Here is a 12,416-nt window from a genome sequence, read left to right as displayed (position 1 = left end):
TTATTTATTTACCCAAATCTATTAAATTCTTACTGCTAAATTAATTTTCCATTTTCTCTCTTCATTATTTGAATGAACGAATGAATGAATGAGTATACTTTATTTGCATTATACAATATAGGAAATAAACAAGACAATTAATAAATATAACGATACAGGGGAGAAAGGGATTGTTAGTAATGGAGACTGAGAATCCCATTGCTAGCAATATACCCAACCAGGTCGACCTCCTCGCGGATCTCCCTGGAAACGATCATGGTTAATTCCTGATGAATTCATCGTGATGGGCTTACTGGCCTGTTTTCATTCTCATCTATCACCCTTCACTGGTGCTCCGCCAGCGTATCCCGTTAGCGCAGGCGGGGTTACTATACCATTTTCACCTAACAAAAAAATAAAATTATATATATATATAACGATACAATTGTATAAGTACAGTGAGGCGGTCTTATTACTGAGAGCAATCTTATTTCTATTTCCAGCTAAATTATATTTATCATTACCTATTAAAGAGAAAAGCCCCTTATCTCCTTTCATTATTTCCTCATTTTTAATTTTTACTAGATTATACTTTTACGAAACAGAAATTTATCTTACAGGATCTTAGATATAATGATAAAATATACTATAAGATAACGCTGTAGGTTTATACCTCACGCAGTCTGCGATAATCAGAGCATTCAATGTGACGCAAAGTCACGTCAGCGTCGGATGTTCGGTCTGCCACGGAAAGTTGACTAATACCGAACACTAATGAATCTTATTTCTTTATTATTAGAGTCTAAAGTGATTATGTTCAATATATTTTCTTGCTGATCGTAATATGTGCATGGCCAAGCTCATACCGTCACGTCTTTAGACATAATAAAAAAGTAACAAACTGATAAACTGAAATTGATGCTCGTTTTTATAATTAGAATCAAATTTGCGGCATTTCTTACTTTTTAAAGATGATGTACTAAGGAATTAATGATATTATCTTATACGTAAACATCTACGAAATACATTTTCTCTTAGTACCGGGAGGAAAGGGGCTTAATGGGATGGGAAGTAATAGGGTCCAACTGTTTCATTCCTATCAGGTTAATCTCCACACTATATTCTCTGGAAACTATCGTGGTTAATGGTTGTTGAATTCATCACTAGGAGCTAACCGACCTGCTTTCATCCTCGCCTATCATCCCCCACTGGTGCCCCGCCAGTAATAATGACTGTCTTTATTGAATAATAAATTACATACATTTAGTTAGATCTAGTAGCCACCGAACTAGGCCGAGCCTGTAATTCAGTGGATAGTTAAATAACTTCCTTTGACTTAATTATTTATAAAATACGTTATAATATCGAAGATAAACACATTCAAATTTGCAGTGTCTAAAATACTTTTAGTGCTACATAGCTTTTTTTTAATGGGTAAAAATGGCATGGTTACCCCGCCTGCGCTATCGGTTTACACTGGCGAGGTACCAGTGAGAGGTGATAAGTGAGGATGAAAAGCCAGGTCTGTTAGCCCATCATAACGAATTGCATGATAAATTAGTCACAATAGTTTCCAGGGTTAACCGCGTGGAGGTCGACCGGATATGGTACTTTGATAGCAACAGGGACTAACCTCTACATTACTAACAATCCCTTCCCACCCAGTGCTTTATAGTTAAATGTGGGTAGGTTTCATATTAACTCTCTTACAATTATAGTTTACCCACTAGTTAGATATATCAACAGTGCAAGCGGGCTTACTCATTTTAAACCATCAAAAAAAGTATTTATTTTTTATACCTAGTTCTTACATATATACAACTTAAAATCTTGATATCATTCTATCAAGTTTAAGATAAAATATTAAAATAAAAGTACAGTTGTGAATAGAAATTTTTCTCTTAATTTTATCTCCTAAAAATATCAATTGTAATTTGCGATGTTATTGTGACCAAAATCTTATTGACACAATTGTAAGTTGTTTTTGTAAATGAATCTATAATTTACAAAAACAATACACAATTGTATCAATTTCCTCGAGTAATACAAATTTATTTTTCTGATACATCTTATCTAAACATTTTAAAGAAAAACATTTTACAAAAATACTTCTTTCTAATGTGGTAGAACTTTTAAGTTAAACATTTTGCGGAAACTGCACTAAAACTCTTCGATTGCACTTAGTAAAACGTTTCGTTTAATGATCCACAATTCAAAGTTAAAAGTTCCAATCTTGGATCACATACGTCTAGATGGAGCACGAAGTGTTAATATACGCCTCAGAAAACAATCCGCTAACTGTTGGTTGGCGAGTCGTTTTTTATATTGAATATTCAATTGTGCAATCTTTAGTACGTACCAAAGACGCAAAATATAGTATCGGTTATTTATTAATATATTCATTTACTTATGTTAGGCAACTATACTAATAATGATATAATACTTAAATATACAAACTAACGAAGCAATACATTATATGAATTTAAATAATTATAATTGGAGTAGTAGCCTACTCAATCTCACTTTCCTCACTTTTCCTCAAGCGCTGGATCATTTAGACCTGATTCATATAACACCTGAGTCCTCAGGAATGGCAACGCATGGGGGGTATCTTGGGCGAAACAGTATACTCTGTTATTTCCATGGTACTGCTCATGTCTATAGGCGACGGTTACCACTTTCCATCAGGTGGGCCGTCAGCTTGTTTGCCATTCTAAGCTGTATAAAAAAAATGTAGACCAAACTTGTGGTCTTTGAGTAATACGTAAATAAATAAAAATAATTTTGTATAATAAATGCCACCAATTGTGAAATTAATACAATTATAAAGGCGCGCCATTTGAAAATTTTAAACTGTTTTCATTCGACTTCAAAAAGAAAAAAAGAAGGTTGTTCTTAATTCGGTTCTATTTTTTTTTTTTGTTTGTTGCCTCATAACTTCTTCAGTTATATACCGTTAGGTTAGTCCTGTGGAAACTTTATCAAAATCGGTTCAGTAGTTTAGTTTTTAAATCAAAATATCTGGTGTTGCCATAATCGAAGGCGTTTTTTTTAATGGTACACAACATTAAATTATTGTTTAAGCATTTTTAAGAAGACACTCCATCTAGAATTTATTAATTTAGATATCAATGTCTTCCAGGACACGAGCACAGCGGGCTTTGACGGGCCAGAGAATCAGATAAATCTACAAAAAGAGTCTACCGTCAGCCAAACATGGAAGAAGGGAAGAAAGAAATCAATCTAGACTCAGTATTGGAGAGTCTCGGGCCGTACGGCCGGTACAACCTATTGAATTTCGTACTGTTGTTGTATCCGATATTGCTTAGTAGTTTCTTTGAATGCGGATTCATTTTTGAAGCACAAGAACAAACATATAGGTAAGTGAGAGTTTATTTATTTATTTAACTCTTTACTGCACCAAAAACAATGACATATAAACAATTCAACTTAAATATAGTAGCAGGAAGTACAGATTAGAATAATAATAATATTTATTAAATAATAATAATCATATTTATTAAATCTAAAAATGCATGTTTCAATTTTACATTTGTTCCCAAAACTTCACACTAGGATTTCCTGTGTCGTGAAGTCTTGGGCCATAAAATTGAAAATATATACATAAAGGTACAAAAGGCGGCCTTATCACTCAGGCAATCTCTTACAGACAGCCTTTGGGTAAAGGAGAATAGATAGAAGTGGGTAGATGCCGCAAAAGTGATTTAAAAATAAATTTAAATTAATAATATTATTAAATTATTTTATAAAAATTACAATCATAATACATATATAAATAGGTTTTATAGTAAATTTAAAAAAAAGTATATTAACGGTTAGACTTTCCCGTCGCATGGTTTACGGTTTATAAGACATGGGAATTAACGCGATCGTTTACATAAAATAAAATAACATACGACACCGGTCTTACTCGCGACCACGACCGGTGTAAACTGATAGAAACGTCGAGATAAACCAGGTAAATTATTACAGTTTACCTAAATGATCACGTTATATCCTCCCCTTTCTTATCTAACTATATATATATATATATATATATATATATATATATATATATATATATATATATATATATATATATATATATATATATATATATATATATTTTTTGTTGGGTGAAAATGGTATGATAACCCCGCCTGCGCTAACGGGATACGCTGGCGGAGCACCAGTGGAGGGTGATAGATGAGAATGAAAACCGGCCAGTTAGCTTATCATGATGAATTTATCAGGAATTAACCATGATAGTTTCTAGGGAGATCCGCGAGGAGGTCGACCTGGTTGGGTATATTGCTAGCAATGGGATTCTCAGTCTCCATTACTAACAATCCCTTTCTCCCCTGTATCGTTATATTTATTAATTGTCTTTATATATATATATAACAAAAATTAATATGTTTATTGGCTTTTGAAGAATTTACTCCTAAAGGGCTGTGAAAAAGGGGGTGAAACTTAAGAGCGAGCGAAGCCACGGACAAAATGTAGTAAACAGTAAATATATTGTCAATTCCTATCCGTTTAAATATAACTCTAATGGTTTTTATTCGGTCATTATTTATCTTATAATTATGTTTAACAACGACAGATGCTAACTGTAATAATAAATCGTTGTGTACTATCTTGATCGATTGATTTATTAAGTTTATCTATGTACAATATTTAATTCAATATTTACACTATATACGTAATACAGCAATACCACATAAATTTATTTATTTATTTATTTATTACATCTACTGGAGGAGCTTTAAAGTTACACAGTAAATGTATTGGGAAGAAGTAACTGTCATGTATTCTTTATCCGACTTAAAAAAAGGAGGAAATTATATGTATATCCTACTGTATATTTTTTATGTATGTTCGTTAATTTTTTTAAGTTTTTTTATTCCTTTATAAATGTGACAATCAACGGACTATGGAGAAGTCTATGCTCGAAGTCGCTTTGCGTAATAGAATCCGAAACGAGAATATCCGCAAAAGAACCAAAATATCCGATATAGCCCGAAGGATAAGCGAGCTGAAGTGGCAATGGGCTGGTCACATAGCTCGAAGAACTGACAATCGATGGGGTAAAAAGGTTCTTGGGTAGCGACCGCGTACGGGCAAACTTACGACCCCCAACTAGATAGAGTGAGTCAGTGGATGCAGGTGTCTCAGGACCGTTCTTTATGGCGGTCTATGGGGGAGGCTTACATCCAGCAGTGGACAGATAATGGCTGAATTGATGATGAAATGTGACAATGCCGCCAAACCAAACCTATATTTTTTTTACAATTACATTTTAAATTGGTAACTTGGGACCATATATTTTTAATTCCGAAAATCTTCTATAAATAAAAGTTTTTTAATTGAACAAAATTTAAATTTAAACAGTAAAAGCTGTTGCTTACCAAAATATTTGAATACTTATTCATATTTATATATGTATACGTATTGACATGTAACGGTACACTCTTTACACTTTGTATGTTTTATATTCGTATACATATATTCATTATTAATAGCTACCTGCCCCGGCTTTACATGCTTCTTAATGCCCCTGGTATTGCTGGCGTTCATAAGCTACCATAGTATCAGTTACCATAGCTTGCCATCAAATGAGCCGTATGCTTGTTTGTCACCTCAGTGGTATAAAAAAAAAGAAATAACATATGTACTATTCTACAATATTTCAAACTTTTTTTTTTCATACAAACCTTATCCTAACAGTTACAACACAACAAAAAACAATTGGCCAAATAGAAGTAGCTGTTCTGAATCTGTATATAAATTACGTATATATATACATATACATATATATATATATATATATATATATATATATATATATATATATATATATATATATATATGTGTGTGTGTGTGTGTGTGTGTGTGTGTGTGTGTGTGTGTGTGTGTGTGTGTATGTATAAACTGAGAAGCAGAAATAATCTAATTTACTATAAGTTTGCAATTTCTTAATTACTTACCATACCATATAAGCCATTAACTATCCACCGCTGACCATAGGCCTTCCTCTATTGGAAAGATGTGCCAGTAGTTGCCACGCTTAGCAGACGAGTTGGCAACCGCAGTTAGACTTTGGTTATGTTTTAAAGGAACGTTGCTGCCCATCCCTAGTCCCTAATCCTAATTACTTATTACGTATTTATTAAACTAATATTTTAAATTTTTAGATGTGAAGTCTATGGCTGTGAGCAGAGGTTCAATGACACGTCTTGGATACAATACGCTATACCGTCTGACCAAAATAATAAACCAGAGAGCTGCAGAAGATTTGCTCCGGTCAATAACACGAGTTTACAATGTCTACCAGAAGATTTCTCAACAAACAAAACACTGCCGTGTGAAACCTTTGTGTACGAAGAGGGGCGATCGTTTGTAAAAGAGGTTTGTTTGATAACTTAAAAAAAAATTAATAAAACATCATGTTTGCATTAATAACATATACAATAGATTAAGAGAATTCAAGATTTTTATCGTTAATTCATTTATCATTTTATTGATACATTTTATCAATGATTTAATCGCATTTCTAACTTAGTCCCAACTGATGAAGAAAAGTCACTTAACATTAATATGTTTTGGTTAATTATTCATCGTGATTTTTCGTACTATTTACATAATTATTTGTTTTTTGTTTTATTTTTAACCGTGAAGCAGTTGTGTCTGCATGGCTGTGTTTCGGTTTGAAGGGTGGGATATGGCGTGAATTTACAGGGTACAGAGGAATAACACCTGAGTCCTCAGGAATGGCAACGCATGAAGGGTATCATGGACGAAACAGTAAACTCTGTTATTTCCATGGTATTGCTCATGTCTATAGGGGACGGTTACCACTTTCCATCAGGTGAACCGTCAGCTTGTTTGCCATTCTAAGTTGTATAATATATATATATATATATATATATATATATATATATATTGAGTAAAAAAATTTACATGCGAAAAATTCAAATTCACAGCTGTCAAAATTTGTTACGCCAGTAGATCAGTTATACTTAATGGTACTTGTCAGTCAATTAATCAGTCAATCAGTTTTGTTTAAAATAATTAAAATAAGTTTTAAGTTTAATTTATTTAAATGAAAAAACATGACTATATTGTAATAAAATAAGTTTGGAGTCACATGCAAATTCAAGTTAAATAAAAGATTGAAATATTCAAAATGTAACAAACGGCACTGTATGGCACTTTTTGTATGATTATAATAAAGTAACATTTTGTATATCTTAGTTAAATACGAGTAAAAGATTGAAATATCCAAAAAATCGATTTTATGGCACTTTTTATATGATTATAAAAAGTAACATTTTTTATATCTTTTTTCAAAGCATTTTTTTATATTAAAATTGTACGTGAATAAAGATACTTTTAAAGTTCCAACTTCTAAAGTAGGACGATGTTTTGTGAACGTATGTGATGCCACTTCACCGCAAAGAACTAATGACTGTACCGATTCCTACAAATGAGAGGTCGTTTTGTATATTGCATACCTATGTAACAGATACAGTTGTAAAAGTAGTGGAGGGAGACTTTGTACAAAAGTCGATTGCTCGGGTACCTATGTCCCATTCGTGTTTCAACCGTGAAGCAGCTGTGTTTGCATGGCTGTGTTTCGGTTTGAAGGGTGGGATGTGGCGTGAATTTACTGGGTAGAGAGGAATAACACCTGAGTCCTCATGAATGGCAACGCATGGGGGGTATCATGGGCGAAACAGTATACTCTGTTATGTCCATGGTACTGCTCATGTCTATAGGCGACGGTTACCACTTTCCATCAGGTGGGCCGTCAGCTTTTTTGCCATTCTAAGTTGTATAAAAAAAAACTATATATAATATAATACTACTAATAATAATAATATAAACAAATATTTAATTATTATTTGTTTCGAGTAGAACATAACTTACGATAATGTTTTTTAAAAAAAGAAAATACTCAAATCGCAGGAATACTTTTTTCTTTACGCAGCTTAAAATGCCAAACAAACTAATAGAGGGGGAAAGGGATTGTTAGTAATGGAGACTGAGAATCTCATTGCTAGCAATATACCCAACAAGGTCGACCTCCTCGCGGTTCTCCCTGGAAACTATCATGGTTAATTCCTGATGAATTCATCATGATGGACTAACTGGCCTGTTTTCATTCTCATCTATCACTCTTCACTGGTGCCCCGCCAGCGTATCCCGTTAGCGCAGGCGGGGTTACCATCCCATTTTCACCCATTAAAAAAAAAAACAAACTAATTGAAAATGGTAATCATCACCTATAGACATGAACAGTAACATGGACACAACAGAGTATACTGTGTCACCCATGATACCCTTCATACGTAAATATACCTGAAGATTACAGTATTATTTTATTGTTAAAAGTTACGTAAGCACACATTGTATTATATATACATATACTAAAAAACGTAAATATGTATGAAACTAAAAGGAGACGAACAGCAATGGATTTTTCAAATGTTCTATTCTATTAGTAGAATCTTAGAACTATACTTGTACAGTCGATGGCAGGTTCTATTAAAGTCTGTCTCAAAAAAAAATAAGTTTCCAATCTTGATACAATTTATAAACAACAAACATAGAACACATTTAAAATTTGTTAACATACACATTTAACAAATGAATCATGGAAAAATAATTTGAAAATAATAATAATTAAATTTAATTAAAAATATGATTTATTTAAAATTGTAAATGTACACTGCAATGAAATAACAATCTAAAGCCCTTGTTACTTTTCAGTTCAATTTAGGTTGTCAAGAATGGAAGAGAGTATTGGTCGGTACAATACACAATTCTGGAATGTTCCTAGCCATGTTGTTCACTGGCGCCATCTCTGATAGATTCGGTCGAAAAGTGGCAGTGGGTTTCGCATCATTCGCCAGTCTTATATTTGGTTTCTCTAGAGCGTTTTCACCGAATTATTTAACTTATGTGGCGTTACATTTCTTAGAGGCCGGATTGGGTGGTGGACTATATCCTTCAGCTTATGTTTTTAGTAAGTACCCTTTACCTTATTAAAACAATTTACGTTATAAGCCGCGGGCTACGCAAATGCCGCATAGCTTCTTTCTCTATATTCCTGACTACGTCTGTACCAAATTTCATAATAATTGGTTGAGCCGTGGAAAAAAGGTTCTTGAGTGGCGGCCGTACAGGCAAACGCAGTGTAGGACGTCCCCCTACTAGATGAAGTCCTTATTAAAATAATTCAGATTATAAGCCGCATTGCTTCTTTCTTTATACTTCGTCTGTACCAAATTTCATGATAATTGCTTGAGCCATGGATGAAAGGTTCTTGAGTGATGACCCCGTAGGAGCAATCGTAGTGTAAGACGACCCCCTACTAGACGAAGTGACGACCTCAAATGCATTGCAGGGAGTCAGTAAATGCACTTTGCTGGCATGCATTAAATGGCTTTGTACCATTTTTTAAGGCCTATATTCATCGGTGGACGGAAAATGGCTGAGATGGTGATGACGATGGTTGAGCTGTTAATGCACCGAGAAATAACAGTCATACAAATTCACTTTCTTATATATTATGTGTATATTATAAATATGAATATTGTAAGGAAAAATAATAGAAGGTAAACAGTCTTATTAGCGTTATATAAAAAAAACACATATAGGTACTTATTATCATTCTGGTATCATAAAATTAAATACTAATTTATTATTTATTCTTATAACTCTGTAATTGTATCCATAATTCTATGTATGCATCGCTAGAAAACTTCAAGATTATAAATATTTATATATACTAAAAAAAAACTAAAAAAATTACTCACAATTACTCTATGTTAATATTTATATATTTTTTCCTTATTTCTAGTATATAATATATACAATGAAAATATTTTTAATTATATACTAATCTGAAATCCGAGTAAAAAATATCACACAAAGTGTAGGTAAAAATAATACATAATAATGCATTAATTTTCCTTAGCACGAATTGCATAATTATATAGAACTGCAGCTGTAACGTTTGATTATGTCCTAATTAGACCGAAGCGGTTCATATCTTAATATATAACTTTATTTACGTCATTATTATTATTTTTAATGAGTGAAAATGGAATTCGAGAGGTATTCCACGGAATTTCAGTTCCAGAGGAAACCGCGTTGAGGTAAACCTGATAGGGTAAATATTGGTAACCAGGATTAAGGTGTCGTGCCTCTGTACCCGGTAACCGGACGTTAACGTCATCCCATCCTTCAATCCGAAATACAGCTTTGCAAATAATTTACAGCTTTATGGCTGAAACGCAAGCAGACGACTTTTGTATAAAGTCTCTCTCTGGTCAAGTTTACTCCCTTAATAGTTTGATACAATTTTAATTTCATATTATATATTTATTTCATCGACTATAATTTTCAATCGACTTAAAAAAAAATGTAAATTCTCAATTCGGTTGTATTTTTTATGTTTGTTACCTCATATTTTCAACATACGCTTGTCGTACTAACTTAGGGTTCAATTCTCCCCTCAACAGAATGTTATCATCGTATAATAAAGTCGTAAATGTTGACCATAATATTAACATCTTTGGTAATTCTTTAGTGCAGTTTACTAGACTTATTAATAATATGGATTGGTAGTTAGGTCTTCTCTAATTGTATAATTGTTACTTAGTATACATTGACGCTTATCTGTGAGAGCTGTATACACCACCTACACCTTTAATTGATGTGTTCATATAGCCTTATGCTTGGTAGTGCGGAGTGAGATGTTTTTCATTTTTACTTACTTATAACATTGTACATTGTCTGCTTAATTGTTGTAAGCATATTGTTGGTGCGTCTTTTATAAATAAATAAATAACTTCGTCAGTTGTAAACCGATTTGGAAAATTCTTTTATCTGAAAGTTTATATATAGATTGATCCCGTAGACATTTTATCAAAATCAATAGTTTACTTTTTAGATCAGTATAACTAATTTTGTTACAATTCAGGTCGGTTTTTTTTTCTTTAAGTATTATATTAAAAATGTATTTTCTTTTTCAGTTATTGAATTGGTTGGTTTGAAACAACGCGTCATTGTATCCGCCATGTGCAATATGACATTTGTTATTGGTGTCGTATTGATCGGCCTACTGGCGTGGCTCGTTGACAACTGGCGGACGTACATCCTTATTCTATACTGTCCAGCTATCATTGTGGTTATATATATATGGTTCACGAACGAGAGCGCCAGATGGTTGTTAAGCAAAGGCAGAAGAGACGAAGCAGTCAGAGTACTGAAGAGAGCTGCCAAAATCAACAACCTCGATCAGCACAAACTCGAATTGGACTCATTGGGGGATCCTCTGCTTAAACCCAAGAATCAGGTGCACGATAAAAAGTCTCAGTTCTCGAAAGCGATTCGCTCCAGTATAATATGGAAACGACTGATGATATGTTCATTCCTATGGTTGACGTGCTCTCTCGTGTATTATGGATTGTCTATTAATTCTGTGTCACTAAGTAGCCACAGATATGTAAGCTTCATGCTCGTAGTGCTGGTCGAGATACCGGCTTATATTGTGGTCGTGATCGTGCTGGATAAGTACGGAAGGAAGAAAACTTTGATGGCTACTTATTTGACGTGCGCACTCATGAGTATCCTGTTTGCATTTTTACCAAGATGTAAGTATTAAGAGACGAATATACTATACTAAGATACTAGATATTCATATTTATTATATGTATATATATATATATATATATATATATATATATATATATATATATATATATATATATATATATATATATATATATATATATATATATATATATATATATATATAATGGTCATTAATAACCATATTATGTTGATATTTGTATTTTATAACTGCTTAAACATCTTCAATTTGAAAAAAAATCAAAATTTTTTAACAAATTATTTTTGTAAAGGATAATTGTAGAGGCGTTAAATAAGTATCTATACATATAGACTTTTATACAATATGAATCTTTTCTGTCTTTATACAATAAGAATGCTCATCATCATCATGTCAGCCTTTAACTGTCCACTGCTGAACAAAAGCCTTCCCCTTGGGGGGTTTTGCCAGTAGTTGCCACGCTTGGCATTTAAAGATGTTTTAAGAGGGGTATTGCTGCCCCTCCCTCGCCCTCTTTAGTCGCCTATTACGACATCCACGGAAAAGGAAAGGGTGGCCTATTCTATGCCGGGCCGACACTGCGATAAACACTAAGAATATTGTTTCTCATAAAATCCGAGTTGTTAACTATTGAAATTTTTGCATTAGATGAAGATTTTTCTCTAAATAAGAAAAGATACCACAAAATAAAGTGAATTGTAATGCTTCACTATTGACTAATTACTTGACAACATTTATACATTTTACTCGTAGTGTTTGAAACAAGTGATATACCATAAGTAACGAAAACCCA

At 32.9% G+C, this 12,416-nt stretch overlaps 2 protein-coding genes across 3 annotated transcripts in view; both read left to right on the top strand.

Annotated features, from left to right (window-relative positions):
* LOC113513327 (60S ribosomal protein L36) overlaps window positions 1–12,416 on the top strand; it is a 171,770-nt gene that overhangs the window by 62,022 nt on the left and 97,332 nt on the right. The window lies entirely within an intron of this gene.
* The window catches only part of LOC113509217 (solute carrier family 22 member 1-like), a 46,407-nt gene that overhangs the window by 20,459 nt on the left and 13,532 nt on the right, over window positions 1–12,416 (top strand). For both annotated transcript variants that reach the window (XM_052902489.1, XM_052902490.1), the window contains exons 2-5: window positions 3,122–3,359; window positions 6,177–6,390; window positions 8,755–9,010; window positions 11,025–11,645. In XM_052902489.1, coding sequence (XP_052758449.1) covers window positions 3,196–3,359; window positions 6,177–6,390; window positions 8,755–9,010; window positions 11,025–11,645 — 1,255 coding nt within the window. In that variant the 5' untranslated portion in view covers window positions 3,122–3,195. The remainder of the gene's footprint in view (window positions 1–3,121; window positions 3,360–6,176; window positions 6,391–8,754; window positions 9,011–11,024; window positions 11,646–12,416) is intronic.

The sequence above is a fragment of the Galleria mellonella genome, unplaced genomic scaffold, assembly GCF_026898425.1.
Source record: "Galleria mellonella isolate WM207_F2 unplaced genomic scaffold, CSIRO_AGI_GalMel_v1 utg905, whole genome shotgun sequence".
Taxonomy (NCBI): domain Eukaryota; kingdom Metazoa; phylum Arthropoda; class Insecta; order Lepidoptera; family Pyralidae; genus Galleria; species Galleria mellonella.
This window is presented reverse-complemented; position numbering and strand designations above follow the sequence as displayed.